The sequence below is a fragment of the Mesoplodon bidens genome (assembly GCF_964165515.1).
Source record: "Mesoplodon bidens genome assembly, chromosome: 6".
NCBI lineage: Eukaryota > Metazoa > Chordata > Mammalia > Artiodactyla > Ziphiidae > Mesoplodon > Mesoplodon bidens.
The window spans coordinates 101,774,563-101,801,149 of NC_138162.1; the positions used below are offsets into that span (position 1 = coordinate 101,774,563).

General features: G+C 37.4%; 1 protein-coding gene across 1 annotated transcript; it reads left to right on the plus strand.

Moving 5' to 3' along the window:
• Positions 1–1,899: 1,899 nt before the first annotated feature.
• Positions 1,900–26,184, plus strand: ATP6V1B2 (ATPase H+ transporting V1 subunit B2). The gene is made up of 14 exons (XM_081237489.1): positions 1,900–2,074; positions 8,330–8,385; positions 12,686–12,784; positions 13,878–13,971; positions 14,103–14,180; positions 14,650–14,789; positions 15,125–15,226; positions 15,606–15,703; positions 16,570–16,693; positions 18,274–18,424; positions 19,875–19,957; positions 21,226–21,330; positions 22,371–22,500; positions 24,437–26,184. Exons 1-14 carry the CDS (start codon positions 1,939–1,941, stop codon positions 24,574–24,576), a joined length of 1,536 nt encoding a protein of 511 aa, XP_081093615.1. The 5' UTR covers positions 1,900–1,938; the 3' UTR covers positions 24,577–26,184.
• The last annotated feature ends 403 nt before the right edge of the window (positions 26,185–26,587 follow it).

Consider the following 26,587-nt stretch of genomic DNA (forward strand, 5'->3'; position numbering starts at 1 on the left):
GCATTTAATTTAGATTATTTCTACAGTTTTGCTATTTCAAAAATGTTTCAATAAATATCTCTGTATATATACACGTATAAATACAGATTAATATAGATCATATATATTATATATAATAATATATAACATGATATCTAATGTATCATACATAATTGAACATATTTGTCAGATATACACATATATGTATATTTGTAATTTTCCTGAGGATAAAGCAAGTTCCTAGGAATAAAATATTTGAATCTGATACCATCAAATTGCTCTTCTAGACACCAATTATGCTTTTAGCAATAAAATTTGAAAATTCTTGTTTTCTTATACTCTTGACAACTTTTTTTGGGGGGTGGGTGAAGTAGAAAAGGATAACTTTATTGCTTTACTAGGCAAAGGAGGACACAGCAGGCTCCTGCCTCGAAAAACTATGTGTCCCTACTCTTGACAACTTTGGACATTAGTTTAAAATTATAGTCAATCCCATGAATTAAAACAAAATGGTACCTCATATTATTTCGCCTTTTTAAAAAAAATTATAAGACATACTAAATGATGCTAAATCTCACTCAAAATTAAGGAGTACTTGCTTCAGTGGTTTGGTTCAAAAGGGTTATGGGTATATATTCCAAAGGGCATGGAGATGAGATGCCCCTAAAGTAGAGTTTAAATAACTAAGTAATAATGATCACTTCATTTGTCATATGACACCATCATATACAGTTCAACCCCTACAATTTTCACCTATGTAAGAAAGCTTATTGTTTTCCATTAAGCATATACCTTCCCATTATATCACAATGGTCTTCTAATGGCCAAATAAAATGGATACTTGTAGTACTCCTATTACTTCCCTTCTCGTCAGTTTTTGGCATTAACAGTACAGTAATCCCTCCTTAAGATTTTCTCTTCTTTTTGCTTCTAGAACATGTGCTCTGCGTTCTCTCCAACTCTAATATCACTCCAAGCTTGATTTGATTACAAGATACTCTTCCTTGGTACATCCCCTCACCTTAGTGATCTCTTAAAAGTTGGCCTTTAGTATCTTCCACAATACATCACACAGTCTCTGGTTTATCTCTTCTATTTTCATATTACTAACATGGTGATAAGTTATAAATTTTGATCTTGACTTAGCCCAGATAGCTTCTCCTGGGATAGTTACCTATTTAGTTGAATAGAAATCTCATTCTGAATATTCCACTGGAAACTTTACAGATCCCCAGACAATTAGCTTTTCTCTTTTCCTCCTCTACCACCAGCAAAATTCCTCACTTTCTTCTCTGTTTTCTACCCGGTAAACAACAACACAATCAACCAATCACTCAGGACCCAAGCCTGGATTGACACCTTCCACAGCCAGCTAATCATTCTTGCAACGGTTCTATCCCTCAAATAGTTTTCAAATACATCTCACTTTGTCTTTCACACTACTACCACCACCCTAAAACAGTCCAATATATGTTTTTTGAATGGACACATGAGTGAATGTATTGGAAAGGAAGATGATAAAGTGAGAGAAATGATGGCACACGGTTCCCCATGTTAATATCCACTAGAAGAGGTTTTAGATTCTGTCTTTCAAAGTGTTCTTTTTAGAACTTGAGGTCTCTACATTCAATGTCATGAAATGCCGTTGACGTTTTCTTGCACGAAGTTGCCTTTCTTCCCTCTCCCTCCTTTCTTCTCCTTCTCCCTTAACTTTTGCCTTTCTCTGGATCCCTCTCCCTGGCCCGGCGTCCTCCTCCCAGCACGCTGGTCAGCTCCTCTAGCGAAGGGCGCGGGTTTAGCCCCGCCCACGCGGAGCCAAGTCACGAGTCCGCGGGCCGGGTGCAGCTCAGTGGGCGGGGACTCCTCAGCGCGCATGCGTGGAGCGGGGCGCGGGCTGCTCCAGCTATATCCGCGCCTGCGCGGCGCCGCTGCGGGGCCAGTCGGGACGGAGGAGACAAGATGGCGCTGCGGGCGATGCGGGGCATCGTGAACGGGGCCGCGCCTGAGCTTCCCGTACCCACCAGTGGGCCCGTGGTGGGGTCTCGAGAACAGGCGCTGGCAGTTAGCCGGAACTACCTCTCCCAACCTCGTCTCAGTGAGTATCAGCGAGCAAGACGAATCCTGTCTTTGCTCTTAGCCCAGCCCCTTGCTCCCACTCACCTGCTTAGCCAGAGGGGTGGGATGGGGGGATTGTTTTTCCCTCTCGCGTCGCCCTACTCCGACGTCTCTCTCTAGAAGGCGATTTGAGTGTACCTTAGTTTCCGTGCCAGGGGTGGGCTAAGGGGAAGAGCACCAACGGGAACTTTTTCCTGGGTTGGTGGTCTCCTGGCTGTTGCCCCACCGGTGCTCTCCAGTTTCCCGAGGCTGGAGCATGCTCAGGCGCTTGCTTCCTGTCTCTGAGTGAAGGCCACTTCTTGCCGCTCTTATCCTAATCTTCTGCTGACCTCATTTGTATCTGCAGGGGTCGAGGGAACCGTCCCTCCCCTTCCCCCTGCCTCGGGTGTGGACCTCAGGGCAGGTCCTGAGCTCCTGCCGAGGGGGACGGTGTAGTGTCATCGCTGACGTGCTCAGGCCTTTCGTGGATGGAGGTCAGGCCCACAGCCAGAGGGAGATGTTGTTCAGTGGAGAAGCTGCTCCACAGGAGGACACCTAGATATCAGAGAAAGCTAGAGCTGAAAAGTACCCTGCGGGTCATCTAGTCTAACCCTCTCATTTTACAGTGAGAAGCCGAAGGTTCTGAAAGGGACAGGGCTTGCCAGGCTTTAGACCCCTAATTACTGACAGAGCAGGAAAATTCCAGGTTTCTTAATTCTTGCTGGACCTTTTTTCTGCCATTAACTTGAGTGCAAGGCTATCTAGGAGAAGACAAGAAGCTTTGCCTGTATTATGTAGCATATATGCAAAGTGTATGCATAAGCATGTTTAAGTGTTGTGATTGTAAAAAGACCTTAATAAACCAGGCTTAAGTGGACTGTTCAGCAGTTCCGAAAGAAATGGTTCTTGATTACTAAACAATAAAATTGTGTAGCATCAGCTCTCTTCACGGTTTGCTTAGGAACCGGGGATGAGCACTGAAAGTAGACTCTTTAAAACTTAGGAAAGCACCTGATGTTTTCCAACGTGGTGAGACTGTATTTGCACCGGTTAATTGCCACAGTACCTCTTTTTGGGTGGCTCATTGGTTAAAAAGAATTTCAGATGAAGGGTTTCAGTCTGGGCGCTCTCCTGCCTGACAAATCCCATCCTCATCAGTCACTGGGTCAGGTCATGTGGCAGCACTGAAGTGTAAGGAAGAAAGAGAAGACTTGATTCTATGGTTTGCAGAGATGTGTTTTTTTTAAAATTGAAATATAGTTGATTTATAACGTGTTAGTTTCAGGTGTACAGCAAAGTGATTCAGTTACATATATTATATATGTCTATATATTCTTTTTTAGATTCTTACCCATTAGAGGTTATTACAAGATATTGAGTATAGTTCCCTGTGCTATACAGTAGTTCCCTGTTGGTTATCTGTTTTATATATGGTAGTGTATATACTTTAATCCCAAACTCCTAATTTATTCCCCCCCCATGTGCTTTCTATAATGGAAATTATTTGCATTAGAGAATGCCTGTTGGGAGTTTACATGAGCTGAACGTTTCGAGAAATTGACAGATGTTGCATTCTTATGACAATAAATTTGTGCCTAACAGTTACAAATACTCTTTTATGAATTGCATTTGTATGCTTTGCTGTTCTTTGGGTAGAACAGATAAGACATTAGTGGTGCTTCTAGGAAAAGATGATAAGGGGCAGTAGTCATTTTTCCATAAAATTTATTCACTCAATCTCAACTCAGAGTATCAATTGAAATAATAACATAGTTTAAAGAGTACTCCATGATTGAGGTTGTGAACCCTTAAGGGAGATGAGTATGATTTCTCAACATTCTGTGTGTGCTTAGCCAGTGACTGAAGAACTTCTCCGGATGAGATTCCTCCTGACAAGATGGTTGCGACATAATGCTTAAAACTGAAACTTCAGGGTTCAGGAATCCTTTCTGTATTCTCAGTGCCTAGCGCAGTGTTGGCACATAGAAGCATTGTGTTTTGTAATTGTATAACTTGCATTTAAACCCCTTGTTCTAATAGTTTAGTATATGGAACCTTAATGTGGATGGAACCAGAGTAGGGAGTTGGGGTACTTAGTTTGAGTTTCACTTCTGTGTCTGGGTTATTCTAAAAAGCACAAATGATATCATACTTAGGCTAACAGCTAACTGCATTTGAATGTCATCTTTTTCCTATATTGCCACATTCTTGATTCTGGTTAACACTTTTAATTGCTTCTGAATAAATATTCTTAATTTTTCTGATTAAAGATCGATGTTACCATCCTAGGTAAAAAGTTATAGTTATTTAATGTGTGCTTTTTGAACAAAGGCCTGGAATTATTGGCAGTTCCACTGCACAGATTGGATCCCGGTTTTAAAAAACTTCAGGATTATGGGACCGTTAACAAGAGATGCAAAATGAGATATGCAGGCTTGAAATAATCTTGAGCACATTCGTTGAATTTCTAAAGTCACAAGGAAAGAAAACTTGATATCCTTTTAAACTTTGAGCAAGGTTCAATAATATACGAAGAGCTTTTGGATGTTAAACATTTTGGATTAGATAATCTCCTTTGTTCTCAAGATCCTAGATCAACTAATCTTAACGTTTCTTATGTCATAAAGCATAGTTAGCCTCAGTGAAAAGTCCAGTAAAGGAATGGTCGGCCTGCCTTTTTCTAGAACCTCTCCCTCCTTGCCCACTACAAAAGTGTGGGTCTTTACTTTTCTTGCACAATAGAAGATGATTGTTCTGGTTTTGTTTTTCTAATAAGGTGGAGGCTGAAGGACTAGATCTCTTATTGTGCAATGACTGTTGAATTTTCTCTTTGAAAGTTTCACAATCATTAAGTAGTGTTCTGTTGAACAATCTCATATCCTATAGGAGGAAGAGGATGTCATCTAACAAAATATGTGCTTCTTAAAATCTTTGTAGATTTTGGGTTTTAAATGTTACTCCATAAATATTTATTGTCTTCATAAATATTCGGGATCAAAGATGTAAACATGTGTCTGCTGTGTTTTCAGAAGTTCTGATCATCCCCTGCAGACCCAAGTTCTTATTCATTTGGAATTTTCAAGAGAAGCGTGGTCATTATTGTTTCTAAACACAGGAATATTTATGTAATTTGTGAATGGGTATTGACTTTTTGAAGAGCAGCTTTATGTCTTTGGCAGCTTTAATCTAAATTGTTGTCTCTGCTTTGGGCTGTTAATACTAATGGTGAGAAAAGCTGGGTAAATACTGTTGAGAGATAAAAGGTGATATTTGATATTATTTTCTCTGCTTGTTCCCCCCCCCAGTAGTTTTACTATTGTGGAAAGGAGCTATAGTTCGTATATAAACTGTTTTCTACTCCCTATTTGTAGTCCAAGTGCTAGGAACTGTGTTATCTCCATATTTTTAAGTTATACTGGAGACTAAGGGTCATAGAGTATAAACTTAGAATTGGTGGGGGTGGGCCACAAACAAACAAAAATAATTTTAATCCTGGCTCTTCCATTTAGTAACAGATTTCTCATAGATGTAGTTTAAGTGTGGAGTAGGTCTATCAGCCTTGCCTACCTCCCAGTGTTTTGTGAAACTGAAAAGGTAACCTATCTGAAGATGCTCTGTAAAGTGTGAAGCAGTTTCGTTCGGTAGTATTTTTTATTTAGTTTGGATTATAACATTTATTAGTTTAGTTTGCATCCCATTTTAATTTAAACCAAGCATGTTGCTTAACCTCTGGTTTGTACCTGAAGTGGTCTCCTGATGCTTTCCACTGACAGAAAACTGCTGAGGCATCTCCATTAGTTTCTTCTTCCTCTCCTGCTATAACTTTTCTAGCGGCTACACTCCACTGGACAAAGGTTGTTTTTCGGTAATGATACAAGAGTGCCTCAGACCACAAAAAATGACCAGTTCAGTTTTAGAATTTGAGCTGTAGCCCAGAGTCAAAGAAAAAGTGACTGGAGGCAGACTGTGTAAGTTCAGATCCTTAGGCAAGTTACTTAATTTCTGAGAATCATTTTTCTCTTGTAAAACTTGGAATAATATTTGTTAGCTCACAGACCTGTCATGGAGATTAAAAAAGAATTCCTGACAAGTACTTTTTAAATGTGTATTGGTAGTTTTGTTATTAATTAATTCCAATGGTTACTAGCTTTTTTAAAGGTTACATACATTGTGGCAAATTTGGAGACTGCTTTTGATGAAGTAGAATCTTGTCTTCTATAGTTGAAATCAACTTGATTCACTGTTTCCAGGAAAAGCAATGACTAGCATTTCTTTTTTCTTGGTCATGCTTTTTGCCTTGTGACTGGCAAAACTTCATAATTTGAATGAACTTGAATTTAAACATGAGATTCTAAAGGATCATTGTTGTAGAGGTTAAAAGTTCAAAGGAGATACAAATCTTGCCCGGAAAGTAAAGAGAATTTCAGAACCTGAAGCATGTTACTGATGTTACATTTTATTCAAAACAGTTGCCTGTAAATCTCAAAACTGAATTCCCACACCTCCACTGGCCCACTCCCTACTCCCATTCCCAGCTGTTTAGGTTTTGAAAAGGTCTATGTTTCTATCGTTTTCAAACCTGGGTGCCAAGAAAACATGTTTCTGATGTAGTTCACTTTGCATATCCACATAGCAATTTTAGAAAGTAATTGAAAAACAGTATTTGGATTCTTTTAAAATGAGAACAGTGTGGGACTTCCCTGGCGGTCCAGTGGTTAGGACTCGGCACTTTCACTGCCATGGCGTGGGTTTAATCCCCAGTCGGGGAGGTAAGATCTTGCAAACCGTGTGGCGAGGCCAAAAATAAAAATAAAATAAAATGAGAACAATGAAGAAATTGTTTTAGGGGTAGGGCTTATTTTTAAGAGTATTAGATTATTTTAAAACAATGGAGAGGATTAACATAAAAGTAGCAGAATATATGACAACTGGGATATTTCTAATAATCTTGGAGGCATGATTAATTTGTTTACATTGCCATCCATTCAAGTAGCTTAACATTGAAAATTTGTGACTTTTTATCTAAGGTTGAAAAAAAAAGTAATTAGGGGCCTCTGTTGATCATTACAATTACAAATGTATTCAAGCACATATTTGGTGTGAGGATTTAAAAGTCCTCAGTATGAAAGACTAGGGTTCCTGACAGTGCTTGCCTGCCCTGTCTCAGTGTTTCTACCAGGGCACTTGCTTCCTGGCTAAAGAAATTATGTTTTTAAATTCTGAAGCCCCTTGAATGGACAGACTGGTTATTAAATGGTTTCCTCATTCTTGGGACTCTACATTCATGCCAGAAATTTCTGTCTAAGACATCATAAGAAATCAAGCAAGTGAAAAATTCCCAGTTGGTTGACAGCTTCTTACACATTATTTTAGGTCTTGTAAACATTTATTTCATTTGTGTTTTCAGCTTTTCTGATTATGAAATTTAGTCAAGTGTGACATTGTTAGAATTGCTTTCCTGAGTGTTCTGATTTATACTTGATTACCATTCATTATACTCGGCATGTATGTAGGTGTGATACAATTCAATGATAGCTACCTCCTTTCTAAAACGAGAGATTTGGGTAGTTTGTTGCTAGGGCATAATTTGCAGTAGCAAATATAAGCTTCTACAATGACAGTAACGTTTGACTTTTTTTTTTTTTTTTTAAGGATGCTTATATGATCTCTGGCCTTTCATTCCATCCACCTTCATAAACTCCTTTTTTTTTTCGTAGTTCTTATGATACTATTTAATCATGGCATTTTATCTTAACAGACTACATTTTGTCAGATTTCTTTTGTGAGTTTTGTCACTTCTGCTTAAAGTTACGGATTCCCTTCTTCTTCTCTATCTACTTTACTAAGTGCTACCTTTTCTGTAAAGCTTTTTCTTTTCTAAGTAAGAACCATTGCAGGGTCTTTCCTGTGCTCCCACTGACCCTCAGCACACCTGGTAGAGCCCTTACCTCCCCCTTCTCCATATAAAATTGTGAACTCTGTGGGAACTCTCCCTCTTTACCTTTGTTTTTGTATCCTGGTCCTTGAAACAATGTGACTTATAGTAAGAATTAAAAATGGTTTTGGTTTGATGAAGGGGATTATGAGAAGTTGTAGAGATGCAGGCAGATTTTATAAATTCAGTGAAAAATTTCATACTTTCTGAGTGTCCATATAATAGATATGATAGAGAGAGGGTTTTTTTGGTAATAACAGAGAGATCATTTAGACTGTTGTCCTGTTTGATAAGAACTGACTTTTTTATGTTTCTTTCCAGCATACAAGACAGTATCAGGAGTTAATGGTCCACTAGTGATCTTAGATCATGTTAAGGTAATACCACTATCATTATCGTCTAACCATTTATGAAGTTAAAAGCATAGTATTAAGTACTGTTTAGTACACTTTAAGTCTTTTGTTTTGATTTTTTTAAGCCATTCCTTGGTCAGAATGTCAGTGCTATATGGAGACAAGAATTTTAGATCAGAAGTCAGAAGATGGGATTCTAGTACTGGATCTGTTGTGGATTCTGTTTGTGGCTTTGAGTCCCTTGTCTGTAAAATTTAAAATTTTATTTGCCTGTTAATCATACCTCACAGGTTTATTAGGAAAACAACAGTAATATTTGTGTTTTATGACTTGTAGGATATTATTTAGATATACGGTATCTTGTGGCTCTTGTCATAGACTACTGTGTGTTATAACTACTTGTTACATTTTTGTCTTCTCTACCAAATTTTAAGGTCTTTGAGTGAGTAAACAATGTTACTTTTGTCTTTGAGGGCCTGACACTGGTATTCAAGTAATGAATAAACAACAGATTATCTCAACAGTGACTAAAACCATAAGCAGAGAATAGTTTTTACTTATTCAGTTTGTTGAAAGACTCTTTAGTTACATGGGGTTTTTTAGCCACACCTATACATAAGAATTATCTTAGAAAAAGAGGCATAGAATATAGTCTATAATTGAATAGACTTCACCCTGGGTGAAGCCTCCTGCCTGAGTTCAGTGATTAAAATATCTTCAGAGCAGATAATTTGTATAATATGCTCTGTAGAACGGTAATTCTGCATTGGTTGTTGTTGGGAGTGGATCAGGGGGAAAGGTACACAGTTATTAGTTTGTTGAGAGAAGTAATGACAAGTATGTTTGGCATGTGGCCCCTCTGGAAGCAGAAAATAAATTGAAAAACATTTCTTAAAAGAAAGGGCAAAGTGCACTGACTCTTCAGCTTTATCACTAAGATATTTTTGTGCATGACAAGGTACCTATACAAATTAATTGCAAGAATAAGCATATAGCTTACTCCTGGCCACAGTTTCATACTAGTCTGAAGTTTGATTCAAAGCCTCAGTATACAAGTTGTACAAGGTTTAGGCAGGTGCCTGTTAATATTTGGTGAAAGGATGAAGCATACCCTTTTATTTTTTGAGGAAGTATTGAAAGCATTATTTGCTTCTTTGTCCTTTATTTCTTCTTTTTTATATACTTTTTATTGGATAAAATTTTTGACTCATATTTTAAAAATATGAAGCTTTTATATTAGTAAATATATTTTCAAAAACAGTTAAAAATATTCATGCTTCAACTATGTTAAGCGCTGAACTCAGCACCAAAAATACACAATACAGATACATAAATGTCTAATTGTTAAGTGCTATGAAGGGTGAGTGCAGGATGCTATGAGAGTCAATAATGGGAAGGGCTTAGAAAACATCGTGGAGGAAGTAATTTTAAGAAAGCTGAAAAAGGTTTATTGAATGTTTGTTTGGGGTATAACTCCAGCTGAGGAAAAAAGTTTATGTAGTTGTAAGAATGGCTTTATACCACCAGATTTAGAGTGTTTTTTGTTTGTTTTTAGTTTTTGGCTCCTGTTTTTAACTTAAAGCGCACAGATAGTATCAAGGAATAGATAATTTTATACAAATTGTATCAGAATAGATGATGATGGAGACTGCTGTCCAACTCATTTTCTGAAGGTAGCGCATCTTTGATTCCCAAACCAGACAAAGGATAGTATCAGAAAAGAAACAATGTAGCTTATCTCATTCACAAGCACAGATTCCAAAATTCTAAATAAAAGTGTTCTCATAAATTGGATATTAGCAAAAATATACTTTAAAAACTCAACAGAATTATGACAAAGTAGAATTTATCCCAGTAGTACAAAGATGATTTGATATTAGCAAATGTCAGTATAGTTCAGGTCATTCATAGATTAAGCTAGAAAAAGCTTACGCTCTTCTCAGTAAATACCGAAAATGTACCTGATAAAATTACTTGTTTCTAAAAAAAAAAGCAAAACAAAACAAAACAAAAGAAGAAGGAGGTCTTAGAAATAAGGGATAGAACTTTTAAACTTTTAAAACCTCTTAAAGGATATCCACCATAACTTACAGCAAACAGCGTACTTAAGGAGAGACTCTAGAAACATTCCCATTTAAATCAGGAACAAGATGAGGACACCTGTTGTCACCACCGCTATCCATCTTTGTTCTGTCTTTGTGCTTGGACCCTAACCAATGCTGTGGGAAAAAGAAATTAGAGGATAAAGGGATTAAAAAGGAAAAGGCACAGCTGTCATCATTTCTTGGTAGTACGATTAATTAAACAGAAAACACAAGTCATTCAGTGGACAAACTATTAGAAACAATGGTGTAAAACGGTGTTGCTGTATACAGAGGATGTCTGTAGAAACCAGTAGTGTTTTGTACGCCAGAAGTAACTACTAGAATAATTAGGAACTTTTTACAAAAAAACTGTGAAACTTTGTTGAAAGACATAAAAGAAGACTTCAAATAAGTGGAGATTCCACATTCATGAATGAAAAGACTCAGAATAGAAAAGATGTTGATTCTCTCCAGGTAACAAAATCAGTTAGAAATAGAGTAAGAATAAAGATTTGGTGAGGGAGTAAGCAGATATTTCAGTGGAGCAAAGTTAAGATTCTTAAAACCAACTCTCCTCACACCTGAGAATTTGACTTGGTAAATGACAAAGGCTACATTACAAGTCGTGCTACTTGTAGCACAAATTAATTTGTGCCACTCAGTAAATATTGTTGGGGTATTTGGCTTCCTGTATGAAAAAATAAAATAAAAATGAGAAAAATACAATTACATACCAAAAATAAATCCAGATGGATTAAAGACCAAAACATGAAAAACCTATCAGAAGATAATATAGAAAACCATTTTTATGACTTCAGATTGGAAGGTTTTCCTACAGTAAAGACACAAATCATAAAGGAAAACAAGTCATTTTATTGCAAAAACTTCTGTATAATAGGATACCATAAACAAAATTAAAAGACAAGAAAGACTGGGAGCAGATATTCGCAAAAGGATTAATATCCGGAATCTATGAAACTTATCTAAAAGTAAATAAGAAAAAGCAGATGTAGTTGAAAAGCGAGGAAAAGATACTAATAAGGAAATGAAGTCTGAATTGTCAGTAAACATGAAAAGATGTTCAATATTAGTAGAATCAGGAAAATGCAAATTGAAAGATACTATTTTTTTTATCAAAATGGTAAAAATTAAAGGTTAATAATATAAGATTGGCAAAGATGTAGGGGAAAGACACTTTTCTATACTACTAGGGAGTTTGTAAAGTAAAAGGTTCCTTTGCAGAGTAATTTCACATAAAAATGGACACAGCCTATAGCCCACCACTAGGTAACCAGATACCTTAGGGAAACTTGGGCCCACATGTGAGAATGTTCATTGCAACATGTTTGTAGTAGTATAGATTTGGAACAGCCTTGAACACCAGTGGTAGAAGAACAGCTGAATAAAATGTAGTGTCACTTGATTTTATTTTAACTATATCTGTTCTAACATTGATTCTAGATGCCCATTTACTCATATTAGCATCTCCAGAATCAAGGGTCCTACAGTCAGTGTTGATTCACGGATGCATTGGCAGATGTTTTCCTTCACATCACACAAAGTAGTGATGCATTTTTCAAAAGATTATGTTAATAAAATAAGGTAAATACTACTATGCCAGATCCAAAACGTGCGGTCAAGTGGGAAAAAAAACGAGTTGCGGGATGATATATTTAGTATGTTACCATTTAGGTAAGTGAAACACTACAGTATATTTTTGGAAACATGCAATTTAAAATATTAAAAATGGATTAGAGGAATACATTTCTGGTTAGGAGAATTAGATTGAGGAGGGAATATTAGCATTATTTATTATAATAGTAATTATTTTATTGTTTAGTTGCATTTTATTCCTGTCCTCCCAAAGCACAAGGTGATTACACAGCCCAGAAGCAAACATCATTTCTGAGTAGTGGGAATGTAGTTTTTTTAACTTTCTGTAGTCTCAAAGCTTAAAAACATATACACAGAAGGAAAGAGTTTAATTGCTGTGGTTTCATAGATTTAAGATCCTTCCCTCTGTACCTTATGTTGTGTTTGCCAGTATATGTGCCAGTGATAAGTGTTTTAAGGACTTAAACTACCTGAGGATATTCTAAACTCTGGATGTATACCTGTGTGCTTTGGGGAGGTATGGGGTCTGCATGTGCATACATGCTGTGAAAGACATAGCGCATATAGAGTATTTTGAGGAGCTTTTAAAATGTTGGTTATTGAGCCTTTACTTTTTTCCTATTTAGTTTCCCAGATACGCTGAGATTGTGCACTTGACACTCCCCGATGGCACGAAGAGGAGTGGGCAGGTTTTAGAAGTTAGTGGTTCCAAAGCAGTGGTTCAGGTAAGCATCACTTTCAAAACCTGGCCAGCTGAACGTTTTTCTGATCACAACAAACATAAGAAACACGAATAGTTCTTTCTAGGAATTACCACATAAGTATACAGATCTTCATCAGCTTATAGGCGGGGTGACATCTTGATAAACCCATCATAAGCTGAAAATATTGTGAGTTGAAAATGCGTTTAGTGCACAGAACCTCCCGAACATCATAGCTTAGCTTAGCTTACATAAGGGTGCTCAGAACACTTATATTAGCATACAATTGCACAAAACCGTATAACACAAAGCCTATTTTATAATAAAATGTTAAATATCTCATGTGATTGTTTTGAAGTACGGTTTCTACCGAATGTGTATTGCTTTTGCACCATCACGAAGGTGAAAAATCTTAAGCCAGGGACCCGACTGTTCACTGGCTGTGAGGGAAGAAAAGTATTTTTTCATGTTTTCTTGCTAAATGCCAGCCACCAATATCCATTCTAGTCCAATAGCTCCACTGGTAAAACGGCTTTTTAAAAAAAATTTTTTAATGGATAAAATGATAGTCACATAGAAGGAGAGAGATGAAAAATAGAATTCAGAGCTTCTGGGCTGAAACCAAAACAAGATCTGAGTCTACTTCTTTAAATTGTCTCTGATAATGCCTAGTTTTTAATGTTACTGATTATAGGAAGTGCCAGTTTTCTCAAATAACATGTTGCCCTAAAAAGTAGATCTGGAGCAGAGGTCGGCAGAATTTCTGTAAGGGGCCAGATAGTAAATATTTTAGGCTTTGTGAGGGTTTTGCCTAAGGTCTCTGATGCATGTTCTTACGCTTTTTTTTTCCTTTTTTTTTTTTTTTTTTTTTTAAAAAACAACCCTTTAAAAATGTAAAAAACATTCTTAGCTTGCTTGATGGGTTTGGCCTGCAGGCATGATGCTGGTTAGGAGGTTGACAATTTGGTTCATGTCCACCATGAACACTTCTTTATTCATAATACTAAAAGTAGTATGTACTTTGATGTATTTTACTTTATAAGGGCTGACAAATAAATCTTAAGCGCTTATTGTCTAAATTTCTTATACCCTTCTGTTTACTTTTCTTTCTTGATAGGTATTTGAAGGGACTTCAGGTATAGATGCCAAGAAGACATCCTGTGAGTTTACTGGGGATATTCTCCGAACGCCAGTGTCTGAGGATATGCTTGGTAAACGGATGTTATTATTCATTCTGAGCAGAGATCTGTTTCCTTTTTAACGTATTTCCATGAAGTCTTTTTAAAGATTATGAATATTTGAGTCACTGTCCACTCTGTACTGTCTTGTTACTGTTTAACAGGTCGGGTATTCAATGGATCAGGAAAACCCATCGACAGAGGTCCTGTTGTACTGGCTGAAGACTTCCTTGATATCATGGGTAGGGACAGAAAATGGATTTCTGTGTTTTGGGGAAAATAGCATCTATCTGTCTTATACCTTTGTCAGATAAAGGGTGATTTTTATGATACTTTAAGTAGACAACCAACATACTCCATGTTTGATTAATTATTTTTTGTTTATTATTTAATACATTTATTTTTCCTAGAGGTTATCTTAAAATTTTATATTTTATTTATTGTAAAATATCACCAGGATATATCTGAAATGTAAAAGCCATAATGGCTTTGAAATTAGGATTTCTCTCTTATTTGCTATACCTTACGTTTCACTTTACTACCATATAATTTGTGAATCTACAAAAGATTAATGGAAAAAATATTTAAACAGTTTCAGATTTCAAAAATAACTGATTTTTTAAGAGTAGAAAGAAATGCTTTATATGCTTTGTATGGTTGTAGTCTTAATGTAGAGACATATTAAAATTTTCCCTTTTGGAAATGCATCAGGCCAGCCAATCAATCCTCAGTGTCGAATCTATCCAGAGGAGATGATTCAGACCGGCATTTCGGCCATAGATGGCATGAACAGTATCGCTAGGGGGCAGAAAATTCCTATCTTCTCTGCTGCTGGCCTACCGCACAATGAGGTGAGAACTAGAATCTGTTTGGTGTGAAATTCAAGAAGAAAGAATTTCCGAGTGCTTCACTCTTAGTGAGAAACCAAATATAGGATTTTCAAGGTAAATGCCCAATGTTACTGTTTATATAATCCAATTACATTGAGTCTCTATCCACACATATCTGACTTCTTGCTTACTCTTAGGAATCTGCAAAAATTACAAAATAGTTTTATTGAGTAAAGCCCTTTAAGACAACCCAGTTTCATTTATGATTACAGTTCCCCAAAGTTTAGGGTAAAAGTTATTTTGTTGTAGAAGTATTATTTTAGATTTTAACTTAGTTCTTTTGTACTCCTCATCAGATTGCAGCTCAAATCTGTCGCCAGGCTGGTTTGGTAAAAAAATCCAAAGATGTAGTGGACTACAGTGAGGAAAATTTTGCGATTGTATTTGCTGCTATGGGTGTAAGTATTATCTTTTTCTGTTTTAGTATGAAATGTAAAATTGCTTGTGTTATTAGAACAATGTAGAAAACTACACATATATTATTCAGTTTACCTCTAGGCGGAGAAGTTGCAGCTTGGCATTTTGGGCAAACCATGGATTAGTATTTAGCATTTGACTGGAATGTAAGAATAATTCCCTTTGTGCCCAAAGCAAGCTGTTTACTCTGTTGGCTTTTGTGAATGTTTTGGGGGTACTTGAACCTTTAAAAGAAGGAGCAGTGCAGATCTATAGCTTGGCCTTCATCAGAAGTAAATATTTGGGGGGGAAAAAAAAAAGAAAGAAAGAAATATTGAGAATTTTTCTTCTCCCAGCACTGATGAAGTCATTGCCATTTAGGTAAACATGGAAACTGCCCGGTTCTTCAAATCTGACTTTGAAGAAAATGGCTCAATGGACAACGTCTGCCTCTTTTTGAACTTGGCTAACGACCCAACGTAAGTAAACAAAAAATAGAGCGGGCTTCCCTGGTGGCTCAGTGGTTGAGAGTTCGCCTGCCAATGCAGGGGACGCGGGTTTGTGCCCCGGTCCGGGAGGATCCCGCGTGCCGTGGAGCGGCTGGGCCCGTGAGCCATGGCCAACTGAGCCTGTGCGTCCAGAGCCTGTGCTCCGCAGCGGGAGAGGCCACAGCAGCGAGAGGCCCGCGTACCGCAAAAAAAAAAAAAAAAAAATCTATTTTCCCCCTGTTCATACAGGCTTCTGGTCAAAAATGTCACCTTACACTAAGGAGGTAGAACATTACAGTGAAAGCTACACAGGCCTAGGTATGAGATAACCGTTTTTAAATTCCAGCTCTGCTTCTTGCAAGTTATTTGGTTTTGGGTAAGTCACTTAGGCTCTGAAGCTCAGTGTCTTCTTTCATAAAATGTGATAAATAATACTTGTCTCACAGGGTTGTTGTGCATATTAAATGAAATAATAGTATAAGTTACCTCGCACACAGTCCATACTCAGTAAATTACCTTTTCCTCTTACCTGCAAAATCTGGCCCCTACTTCTTTCCTCCCTTTCTCCTTCTCTCTCTCTTCCTTTCTTGCTCAGTTTTGAGAACTGTATAGTTCTGACAAATTATGGGGCACTTATAAAATAAATCAATTTAGCTCTGTAGCACTAAGTAATTCTTATTATGTAAATACATAAAAGAATTCTGCCTTACTTAAGAACTTTTAAAGTAATAATTGCTTAACCTTCCTCAATTTATGTGAAACTTTAAAAGGGAGACTGTACTATTATTTCTGGAATCATTTTGTTTTGTTTTTGGCATTTTTGTTTGAGTGACGTAGGACTTAATGTTTCATTTCAGTATTGAGCGAATTATCACTCCTCGCTTGGCTCTAACCACGGCCGAGTTCCTGGCCTATCAGTGTGAGAAACATGTATTGGTTATCCTAACAGACATGAGTTCTTACGCTGAAGCACTTCGAGAGGTAATTTTTTTCTTAATTAAAATGGATTATCTTGTCAGGGTTATCTTGTCCCTCTGCAAGTTTTCTTTTTTTTTTTTTAAATCATGTTTTTTAAAATGCATTGCTCATATATTAGTAGAATACCTTAATTAATCAGAAAAGAAAATATTACTTTGTCAACCTAATTGAAATGATTAGAGGACGAGATTTAAATTATTTGCCTGTTTATCATACTCTCACTGTCTCCATTGATTAAGACTGGATTCTTAGAGTAAATGATGCAAGCTATTTAATCAGTTACTCTCCCAGGTAGTTTTGTCTCTGTCCAGACTGTCAGTTTTTAGCCCTTTTCAAGGATTTCATTTTTAATGATGTAAATTTTTATTTATTTACATAAGTAAAGACTGTACTCTGGCAGAACCCTCTTCAGAACTTTTTTTTTCCTTCAGAAAACTCGGTGATTATTTAGAAACAATGTAAGATTCTAGCAGTTACCATCCAGAAGTATGGGGTGTTTGTTTTAATGCAAGTTACTGAAATTTTGAGTTACTTGCTCTTTTAAGTGTGCAGAAAACTTCTGAAGAGACAGGCTATATAACTATCTAGCTTAAGATTCCCTAAGATCCATTATCATATCTCACTCGGCTACAGTGCTTTTTCATTGAAGGACTTCTTTTCTCCCATCCATCACAAATACGTTTCTAAGAGGCAGTAAAAATAAGTATTAGAAAAGTGAAAATTAAAAAAAAAACAATTTACAAACCCTTTTATTAGTAGTATTAGATCCGACAGACAATTATTCTATCAAATTGCCACTAAAGTTTTCTATATGTTTATCTTTCTATATTATCTCCTTACACATTGATAAAAGCTGGTCTGCAGGCCACACTTTGAGTAGCACTGCTGGAGCATACTCTTGGAGGAACCAAAGTAGCAGTTAGAAGTTGGGCTTAATGATTTACAGTTCTTGTTGGCTATAGATTAAAATGTTTGCATATATTCTAGTGTGCATGTCTCTAAGAGGAAGACCATTTATTACTGTTCTTACCTTGTGCCGTGATCCAGGGAAATTATCTGGCCCTTGATTCTGGTTGTAAGTTGGGGTTAATAACATTAACTTCCTCATAGGGTTGTTGTGAGGATTAAATTAAATAATGTATGTAAAATGCATCAGATGATTTCTGATATATGTATTTCCTTCCCTTTTGATCTTTTCAGGATTAATTTATGTAAATCTGGCAAGATCCATAACATGAAGTAAATCTTGTGAACTGAGAATGTTCTCTTAGTTTTAAAATGTACTACCTTTGATTTATAAAATTGGAAGCAGATTTTCTTCTAGCAAGCTATTTGAAGATTTGTGTTATAGCAGTATGATTTTAGCAGAAAACTTCTGGTCCCCAGTTGTCAACATTTTTGTTGCAGAATAATCTGAATTTATGTTGCTAGATTTTTCTAAATCATTTCTAGAGGTGATATTTAAAACGAACAAGATGGTATTTCCAACTTTGTAATTTGGCATGTTCAAACAAATGTGTTCTAACCAAGCTTTAATTTTCATTTTCTGGTACGTGATATTGTTCTCCTTGACTCACTGTCAGGTTTCAGCAGCCAGGGAAGAGGTTCCTGGTCGACGAGGTTTCCCAGGTTACATGTATACAGATTTAGCCACAATATATGAACGCGCTGGTAGAGTGGAAGGTAGAAATGGCTCGATTACTCAAATTCCTATTCTCACCATGCCTAACGATGGTAAGTTTTGGGTCTTTGGATTATAGCATCCCTAATCGTTGTAAGGACTTTGATTTTAAGAGAGAAGACAGACCATCTATCTTTTTGAGTTGAAATTCTTTTGAGAGTTTATCCTCCAGAAGTTTACCTTACCTAGTGATTTGTTTCTAATAAAATTTTTCATTTCAAAACTACCCATAATTATTATTCTTTTGTAGAAAAATTTTCTTGTAATTTTTATTTATTAGCTAGTATTTAGTGTCTACTGTTTGCAGGACACTGGTCTAGATGAAACGAATTTTTTAAAAATTAATGGGCTCTACTTAATGTAAGCTACTCATCCTAGGTGGATATTTTTTAAATGTATGTGCATCAATAATTTAAGGTAGCTTAAGTCCCAGATGTGGAGCATAAATAGTAAATGCCACGAGACTCTATAGAGATAGAATGATCGTCAAAGACTTTCTAAAAATTACTTGGTTTTATCATGTGTGTGTAAGTGCGTAGTGCAGTGCCTGCCTGGATGTCTGCCCAGCAGCCCCCGGGTGAGACTTTGAGCACTCCCCTTATGTTAGTGTCTTTTTGTTTTTATCTCAGTCTTTTAAAAACACTTCTTCAAAATATTTTCAGAAACAGTAATAACTCATTATAACTGAGCACTGTTCTAAGTGTTTTGTAAGTTTTGTAAGTTTTGACTCATTTGATCTTCATAGCGACTTTTCAGATGCTCTCGTGAGGCACAGGGAGGTAAAGTGTCACAGTTAGGAAGTGGCGGCTTTAGAACCCAGGCAGTCTGAATACTACCTCTGATGTGAAAATGATTTGTTCCAAGGAAGCAGCTACAAAATTACTGTCTGTAACTTAACAGACTTAGACGTGTCTTGCTCTGTAGGACCTGCTTGGTGCTGCCTGTGCAGTGTTGCTTAAGTTGTTTAGCCTCCCCCTATTTTCCATGTTGAAATGTTGTGTATCCCTCTGGGATAGCTTATGGACTAAGAATGTTCTCTCAGTATACATCAAATTGGCAAATCTCTGCAAATGAACTTTGTGTTTAAAATGGAACTTTATTTATATTTGGGGGAGAGAGAGCATAACTAGGAGAAATAGTACTTTTTATGAATATAGCTAATTTAACTTGTGTCAACACATGTCTAACTGTGCTGCAACCAGATAAGTTAGACTGGCCAATACGGTAACCTCTAGCCACATTTGGCTGTTTAAATTATAAAGTTTATTAAAATCAGATAAAGTTTGAAATAAAGTTTTTCAGTCACATTAGCCGCATTTCACATGTTCAGTAGCCACATTTGACCAGTGGCTACCATGTTGGACAGCACAGATAAAGAACTTTTCCATCATCACAGAAAACTATTTTATATAGCACTGTTTTAGGTAGTGCAGATTGACTTCCTGTGGTTTTGTTTATATGAGATGGACACTTTAACTAACATCAGGTGTCTTTCTCTGGTAGATATCACTCACCCCATCCCTGACTTGACTGGATATATTACAGAGGGGCAGATCTATGTGGACAGACAGCTACACAACAGACAGGTATTTGACAGTTGAACGATGCTATAAGCCTACAGATCTATTCTTATTCTTTAGTGACTCTGACTTTGCTCTTAGGAATTATTTATTTAGAAAATATCAAATTGAATTCTTTTTAATATGGCTATAAAATTGTCATTTCTGTAATACTAAAATCCTGGTGTGGAAAAGAGTGCCAGAATTAAGAATTAAATTTCCACTTTCTTTATTATGCCTTAAAATGGAGTGAGTTGTTCAAAGAACTTTTTTGGGTCTTCTGTTCCATAACGGTATAATCTACCACTTTTGTTATTAGTACAAGAACAGATTTTTCAGAGTTTTTTCTTTGTCTTTTATTGTTAAAATTTTTTAAATTGAGGTATAATTGACGTAACATTACATTAGTCACAGGTGTACAATGTCATGATTTGATATTTGTATATGTTGCAGAATGATCACCCCAATAAGTCCACTTAACATCCACCACCTCACATAGTTGCAAAATTTTTTTTCTTGTGATGAGAATTTTGAAGAGCCACTCTTCTAGCTACCTTGAAATATGTGATACAGTATTATTAACATACATAGTCACCATGCTGAAAGTTCCATCCCCATGACTTAACTCATTTTATAACTGGAAGTTTGTACCTTTTAACCTCCCTCACCCATTTTGCTCATCCCCTGCCTCAGGCAGCCACCAGTCTGTTCTCTGTCTGTGAGCTTGACATTTTTTTGTTTGCTTTTTTAAGGTCCCATATATGTGAGATTATATGGTATTTATCTTTTTCTGTCTGACTTATTTCACTTAGCATAGTGCCCTAAAGGTCCATCCATGATGTTGCAAACAGCAAGATTTCATTCATTTTTATGACTGAATAATCAAAAACAGATTTTTTTATTGGTTCTTTAATAGATGCCAGCTTCTGATACCAGCTTTTAGGTGAAATTATTGTTAATCTTTTTATGTGTGATTTTATGAGTCAGAGTTCAGAAGACCATTTGGATTTGATGTTGTAGGCAGATGTTGAAAATTCAGTTTTTTAATATAACCTTGTACTATTTTGTAGATTTTGCTTTTTGGATTTGATTCTCAAAAGAAATCTTAACCTGTAAAATGTTTCTTACTTCCCTTTCTTATCAAGAAAAGATATTAGGAATCATCTAGGAAACAAATGTAGCAGTTTTATGCAATTTAAGCAATAAAAATGAGTTTCAGAATCCTCCTTTACTACCAGTAAAGCTTGAATTTTGTACTTAAATATAATATTTCCCCCCTTCCCCTTTTACCCAAGATTTACCCACCTATTAATGTGCTGCCCTCGTTGTCGCGGTTAATGAAGTCTGCTATTGGAGAAGGTATGACCAGGAAGGATCATGCTGATGTATCTAACCAGCTGGTATGTATGTTTTCTCCAGGATGGTGTTTAAAGAAATGAATACTTTCTCAGTTCATTCTCCTGTCTTATACCTCTTGTCTTTCTTCCATATCACTTTTTTTCTCTTCCCATCAAAGTAGGATTTTAATATAGAATGTATGATATAGAATAGTGGAATACAGAAACATTCATTAGAGCCTTTTTCATAAGGATAACTGCTCATGACAAAGATTAAAATCACATGCTTGAAACCCACCTCTAATGCTGTATGAGGTCGTTTTTAAATAAAAAAGGCATAAGACGGGGCTTCCCTGGTGGCGCAGTGGTTGAGAGTCTGCCTGCCGATGCAGGGGCTGCAGGTTCGTGCCCTGGTCCGGGAAGATCCCACATGCCGTGGAGTGGCTGGGCCCGTGAGCCATGGCCGCTGAGCCTGTGCATCTGGAGCCTGTGCTCTGCAAGGGGAGAGGCCACAACAGTGAGAGGCCCGTGTACCACAAAAAAAAAAAGGCATAAGACGATTAAGTTTTTATTAGTAACCTTAATTATAGAGTATTTCTGAAAGACTATTCTAACTAATTTTTTATTTAACATATTAGGCAATCACCAGAACGCTAAGGGATACAGCTGTATATATTCTATGAAATCCTTGGTTTCTATAGTCCTGAGATTGTATTTGACCTTAAAGTAGAAATGATAAATAAACCTAGTGATAACACAGATTTTTTTTTTTAATAGAATTTAGAGATGGATTTCTCCTATTGTGTAAGTTGTGATTTTTAAATGCTCTACAAAATGTAAGCTCACTGATACATTGAGGGAGTGTATTTTTTGTAGAGTGTTAGTAGTGTCTATGTATTGCATGCCTGAAGACTCCTTTCTTAGTGAGACTACTGTATAATCAAGTCTTTCCAGTACTTGCATATGAACTTTATGTGAATTATGTTTGGAAATAATGTGAAATACTGTGAAGATAGCTACAGCAATACACTTACATAGCCCAGAGTACCACTGCCATTTATAAAACCTTATCTCTGTTCATGTAAACCTGTTTTTCTCTTTAGTATGCATGCTATGCTATTGGTAAGGATGTGCAGGCCATGAAAGCCGTAGTTGGAGAAGAAGCCCTTACCTCAGATGATCTGCTTTACTTGGAATTTCTGCAGAAGTTTGAGAGGAACTTCATTGCTCAGGGTAAGATTACTATTTTCCTATGAATAGAAACAGCATCATATGTAGTTTTGAGGAGGACTTCTTTCGTAGTCTGAGAGAATTTACATTGGTCTCCATACAATTTTCCTTCTGATTAGAGAAAGGGTTCTTGCAGCCACCTGCCATGTCTTTGTTCTTAGCCCTCTGGTTCCTTCCCCTCTACCTTCAATTTCTTTCTCCATTTATTTAGCTCCTGGCTTGTGTTTTCTCCCTTACAACCGGCCTTCTGCTCTCCTGCCTCCATTGCCACTTCTCCTCCCTCTTACCCTCTCTGCAATGCTCTCCTCTGGCTTTGGGGGCTTTGGACTTTTCCAGTCCATCTATTTTCATCCTCCTGATTTCTCATCTTCCTGCTTCTTAATTGTTAGTGTTCCCAAAGGCTTAATTACCTGTTCTTTCTGTGCTTTTTTTCCCCTGTGCTGACGACTAACTTCCTATGTGTGAGCCTCTCCCCTCTTTCTGAAGCTCTAGTCCCGCCTTCCAGCTAGGAAGCCTTTGTTTATGCCGCCATTCCTCTCTGGCTCGGCGTGGTGAGAACCCAAGTATTTTCCCAACTGACCACCTGCCTAGCAATTCTCTTTTCAATTTCTGTGTACCTCTGGCATGACCATTACCCTAGTTAGCCCAAGCTCAGGAATTGGGCATTCTTAACCCTCTTCGTTTATCCTCCAGTCATCAAGTATTTGCTCATTTGCATTGTTCGCCTTTAAAACATCTTATCCGGTTCTCTTTTCATTCCTATTAAAAAAACTTAGGCCAGTGTTTCTCAAAATTGAATATGCTTTTGAATCTACCAGGGATCCTGTTGAAATGCAGATTCTGATTCAGTAGATCTGGGTGGGGCCAGAGAGCCTGTATTTTGACAGGTTCCTGGGTGATGTTGAAGCTGCTGATCTCTGACCACTCTGTGTGTCCCAAGACCTAGTCCAGACCTTTGTCCCATCATCCTTGGCCGTTAGTGCCAGCATCTTCACCAGTCTCCCTGACTCTCTGTATACCGTTGCCGGGGTAAATTTAGTATTAATTTTATTGATTGTCCTTCTGTTAAAAAGTCTATAATGGTTTTTATTACATAGCATGTGTAGGGCTTTCAAGCTGTTTTGTTGGGTCTCTTCCCTGCCACCCCTGCTAATGCTGGTAAACTCTATTTTTGACCTCAGTGATACTTACAAATGATGTGTTTATTTTGGAATAATGCATCAGCTACACACTTAGGATTTGTGCGCTTTTCTATTTACGTGATACATTTTTTAAGTAACATTAAAATCCCCAGAACATATGATAGTTGGGTTTTCTAAAAAAAAAAAAAAATTGCGCAGAACCTTAATATCTTAAAAAGATAAAAATTGTTCTGGTAGAGAAGAGATGCAGAACTCTAGCCACTCTGACTCCTTAGTTAAAAAATGAGATTTATTTGCAGGATAAGAATGATTCTGCTATTAAGAATAATAATAACAATAGCAAGTTTGAAAACTTTCACACGGACCTATTCAGGTGCTTAATTGGCGTTTAAGGCCTTCTAAGCATCTGTACTAGCTTCCTTCAGGTCAGCCTGTGTTCCTGGGAAACTGCTTTTCTCACTACTCTCTGGACAAAACTCTGGGTCTAGTTTCCATTATTCAGTGGAGTGTGTTTAGATCCCACCCGTTGTTAAACACACAACGCACACACACACACACAGCCGCCAAACGTCTCGCCTGCGGGCTTTCTCCCTTTTCTCTGGTTCCCAGGGGTACTTATTGTCTAGACCCTCATTTCCACATTAAGTCACATCCAGTCCTGGGAGACCTACCTGCTTTGTGTGTCTTTTTTATACTTCATGCTCACAGTGCTAGTCCCATAACAGAATAAATTTTGAATAACGCTGAGAAGTTGGAAGTACTTGGCCTTTATTCATCTAATCTCAATTTTTTGTAAGGTCCTTACGAAAACCGCACTGTCTATGAGACTTTGGACATTGGCTGGCAACTGCTCCGAATCTTCCCCAAAGAAATGCTGAAGAGAATCCCTCAGAGCACCTTGAGCGAATTCTACCCTCGAGACTCTGCGAAGCATTAGCTGCTACTTCATCGCTGGCTCGATGCTCTTGTGAAATACTGGTTCTGTTTTCTTTATTCCTTTTGCACTCCTCCATCCCCACCTTTGTGTTGGAGTTTACTGTGTTACCCTGTAATTAAAAACAAAGAATAGGTAACATATTGTGCCAGTGTTGCAATGTTTTAAACTGCTAACAGCCTTTAAAATATCCCCTGTTCGGAAAACCTGGAACTTCAATGCTTTGTTTAAAGTGGCTGAGGGTTGGAGGTGACGTTTTCATACTGATGTGTGTATTTGTACATAGTGGTGTAGTTAGCTGCCCAGTGTCCTCATTATCTGGGTCTCTCAGACCTTCCCTGTCCACCCCCTCAAGAGGATCACTATCTGAAGTTATAATGCTTTGATCTCCAAACTAGAGACAAGATAGGGTCTGAGAGACGCTTCCTTTCAGAGCCAAGACGCTTTCCTGAGCACTTGTTTTTAGATTCTGGTGTGCCTCTGGGTCTGCGCTGCTGCTCTAAGCAGGTGGTTTTTACCGTCCACCTGCTGTTTCCTGTTTAATGAATAGATTAGAAAAGGAGTTTCCTTTTCCTCTCTGGTACGGATAAGTTTCAGCTCCCGTTTCTTACTGTTCTCCCTCCCTCTCAGTGACACAGAATCATGCAGGTTTTGCCCAACTGGCATTGACCTGAGAGTAGTGAGGTGCCCTGTCTGACGATCCTTTCACTGGGTTTCCAGCAGAGGAATCATAATGAAAATAACCAGTAGAATTGTTGGTTGGAAAGATTCGGGATACAACTGTTTAAGAAAGAAAAACCTATGTCGGTTCTACATTTGGCCATGCTAACAGTGGTTTTAAGTTTCTAAAGTGTTTACCAGATGCTAAAGGCAAGGTGGGGAAGAGAAAGCTCCTCGGTGTATGGAATTTTTTCTATATATACCATCTATGGATATTTTAAACTCTGTTAGATAGCAGCCTTTGGAAAAGCCCCTATTTGGTCCTACCTTCTGACCTATCTGCCTTTTCAGGGTAATCTTGTGGCACAAGTGATAGCATTTAAAAGCTTTAGTCTTTTAATTCCTCCTCCTTCCTGCTGCGAGCCCTGAGCTGTCTTCTATGCACTTCTGACATGTCTACTGTTTGGTCTCTCTGTGTTCTTTGTTACTTGGGTGCAATAGCAACTTCTCTGTGCATTCCATCTTTCTTTCAAGTTGTGTAAAGCTCTTTTTTTCTCTGAGGGTGTAGGGGGTGGGGGGAGTCAGCATGATTATATTTTAATGTAGAAAATGTGACCTGGATATCAAATGAAAATAAAAATATTAAGTTAAATGGAAGTTACCTAAAGTGACTCTGTATCTTCTAATCAGAAAAGCAATAGCAACAAGCAAATATATGATAACGCACCTCTCTTTGATTCACAGTTTTGAACATCATAACCACGATTGTGAACCAGCCCCTTGATTCACAATATTATGAACCATGTCCCCTTTACAGGGACAAGGCCCATGTTTTGTACCCTCTGCCTTTTAGGCTGCCCTTTCAAGCTCTTTTCAGTAATACCTCTTCCAACATATTGTAGTTTGATCCAAGGTTGAGAGTTACTAAGGTGTGGGGTTTGTTTGTTTGGTTGTTTGTTTTGTAGATCATTAGAGGCTGTAAGTTCTTTGAAACTTGAAGTTTTGATTCAGGGTCCACTTAGCATTTTCGAGAGTTACTAAGGTGTTTTATAGCATTCTTTGTTTCAGACATTCTCAGGACCTCTACAGCCTGTCTGCCATGAGTGAAAGAGGGTAATAAATAGGAAATGAAATACATACTGAAGCAAACCAAAACTTGCTTCAAAGAAAATCTGAAATAGATGGTCCAGTATATAAAGAAAACATACTGGTTAAAGCACAGGGATGTGGCGTCATGGTGGCCTCCTGTTTCTTTCCCCTCTTCAACTCAGAGTGACATTTAGGAGTTGTAGAGGAAGAGGCTCAGTCATCGCAAGAGTAGGTAGACCTGTGTTCTGATTCTGGCGCTGCCACT

What these genes read in the sequence shown, in the direction of transcription:
- ATP6V1B2 (XM_081237489.1), top strand. Translation starts at nt 1,939, where the DNA reads ATGGCGCTGCGGGCGATGCGGGGCATCGTGAACGGGGCCGCGCCTGAG. An exon ending in AGACTTCCTTGATATCATGG is followed by an intron (nt 14,181 to 14,649) that starts GTAGGGACAGAA and finishes GAAATGCATCAG; the next exon opens with GCCAGCCAATCAATCCTCAG. An exon ending in CTGGCCTACCGCACAATGAG is followed by an intron (nt 14,790 to 15,124) that starts GTGAGAACTAGA and finishes ACTCCTCATCAG; the next exon opens with ATTGCAGCTCAAATCTGTCG.